Here is a 1,779-nt window from a genome sequence, read left to right as displayed (position 1 = left end):
TTGGTTCTAGTTGTCATTGTTTGGCAGGCTGGGGCTGGATTCCAACCAGCCAGCTCCAGTGTATGTGACTGGCGCCTTAGCTGCTTGAGCCACAGGCGCCAAGATGAGTAATGCATTTTTAGTTAAGGTGAAGTAATCGTGGTTAAAGACCAACCCCTAAAGTCCTATGATCCCTGAGCCCCTTGTTTGGCCCCTGTGAGCTACCTGGGCCCCAGGGCTGTGTGAAATGCAGCTGGCAGCACAATAGGGGCACTTAGGAAAGCTCAGTGAAAAGCAGGGCTGTCATCACCACGCCCTAGACTTCATTTTGGATCTCAAAACATGGTAAAACACAGCAGCAGAACTAGGATTAAGGGTAAGGAGAAACATGGTCCTTTCTGGCTGTGTTTTACCTCTTCTGTGGGAAAACTCGAGTAGGGAGAGCTCAGGCTCAGAGAGGAGGGGGACGGACAGCAAAACCTGGAAGGCAGGGTGGGGTGCGGTGGTGAGAGTCTAGGGGCTGACCTCCTCCTGGGTTAGAGCGGAGAACTGCCTTCGGAAACTGTCCCTGGCTCCTTCACCTGCCGGGGAGTCTGAGGACCCACTCTGGCCCTGGCTTGGAGCTGAGGCTCGCCTTCCACCTCCTGGGGTTCGATTTCCTTGGCGGTCCAGTGGAGGTCAGGATCTGAGCCCCAGACCTCCACAGTCCCTCTGCCATTAATGTTTGGAGCTCCTTATCCCGGGCTCCTACCCCTGCGTGGTTTCAGGAGCAGACAGCTCTTGCAGGTGGCTGAGCTGTGCTGCACGGCGCTCTGGGTGAGGGGCCCAGAGCAGGCCAGGCCCTGGGCAGCCTTACTGTGTCCTCTGTGCTCACAGACACGGCGTCTGATCGGCTAGTGCTGAGAGGCTGCTCCCACATAAGTGGCTCCACCTGTCAGTTCCTGTCTGTGGGAAACAAGACCGTGGGAGGCGTCGTCTTCCGCGAGTTTCAGTGTGTAGATGGCACCTTAACCTCTGCCTCTCCGCCGACTGCCGGCACTGGGTCCGGAGCCACTCTGTCTACGTCTCAGGCGACAGCGGGCACTGGGTCCGGAGCCACTCTGTCTACGTCTCAGGCGACAGCGGGCACTGCTTCCAGAGACCCCCTGACCACGTCTCAGGCAACAGCGAGCACGGGGTCTGGAGCCCTCCTCCCCTCCATGGCTCTCACCAGCCTCCTCCTGTTGGGCCTGCTGCTCTGAGGTTCCACCCCAGGCGCCTCCACCTCATCCCCAGGCCCCCAGGTGATGCCACAGCTCCCTCCTTCCCCATTATTAAAGTGTGGGTTCCCTGCTGGCCACATCTGTCCTGATTCCTGGGGCTAAGGTTCCTCCAATCACCCTCTGGCAGCACCTCCCCTCTGCGTTGGGATGGAGCGCTTGCTTTTGTGATGGATTCTGTTTGTCTCCTGGTTCTGAGGCCATCCGGGTTCCCAGCTTACCTTGCCGAGAAGCCACCCTTTGGCCTTGGGAACCTTCTGCCTCCTCCTCTGGGTACTGATGGCCACCCTCTCACACAGGACACCCCAGGACTCCCTGTTTTGACCCCAGTGGCCACACAGAGCTCCTTCTGTCTTGGCCGATGTCTGGCTCTTCAACAATTGTCTTGGCTGTGTTCAGCAGCCCACAGTGAGAGAGGAAAACGAGAATGTTATCTCATGGTCCTATCACTACTGAGGGGAGCTGCAGAGGACATCATACTCTCACTCACATGGCTAAGGCCCTTGGGCTTCTGCAGCTATAGCCACATGCAGAATGGAGC

The 1,779-nt window shown here is 57.8% G+C and overlaps 1 protein-coding gene across 1 annotated transcript in view; it reads left to right on the top strand.

The window, feature by feature from the left end:
* The window catches only part of LYPD8 (LY6/PLAUR domain containing 8), an 8,536-nt gene extending 6,974 nt beyond the window's left edge, over positions 1 to 1,562 (top strand). The window contains 2 exon segments of the mRNA XM_023509086.1: positions 856 to 970; positions 1,538 to 1,562. Coding sequence (XP_023364854.1) covers positions 856 to 970; positions 1,538 to 1,562 — 140 coding nt within the window.
* Positions 1,563 to 1,779: the final 217 nt, after the last annotated feature.

The sequence above is a fragment of the Otolemur garnettii genome, unplaced genomic scaffold (genome assembly GCF_000181295.1).
Source record: "Otolemur garnettii isolate 467f Iridium unplaced genomic scaffold, OtoGar3 scaffold00345, whole genome shotgun sequence".
NCBI classification, from domain to species: domain Eukaryota; kingdom Metazoa; phylum Chordata; class Mammalia; order Primates; family Galagidae; genus Otolemur; species Otolemur garnettii.
This window is presented reverse-complemented; position numbering and strand designations above follow the sequence as displayed.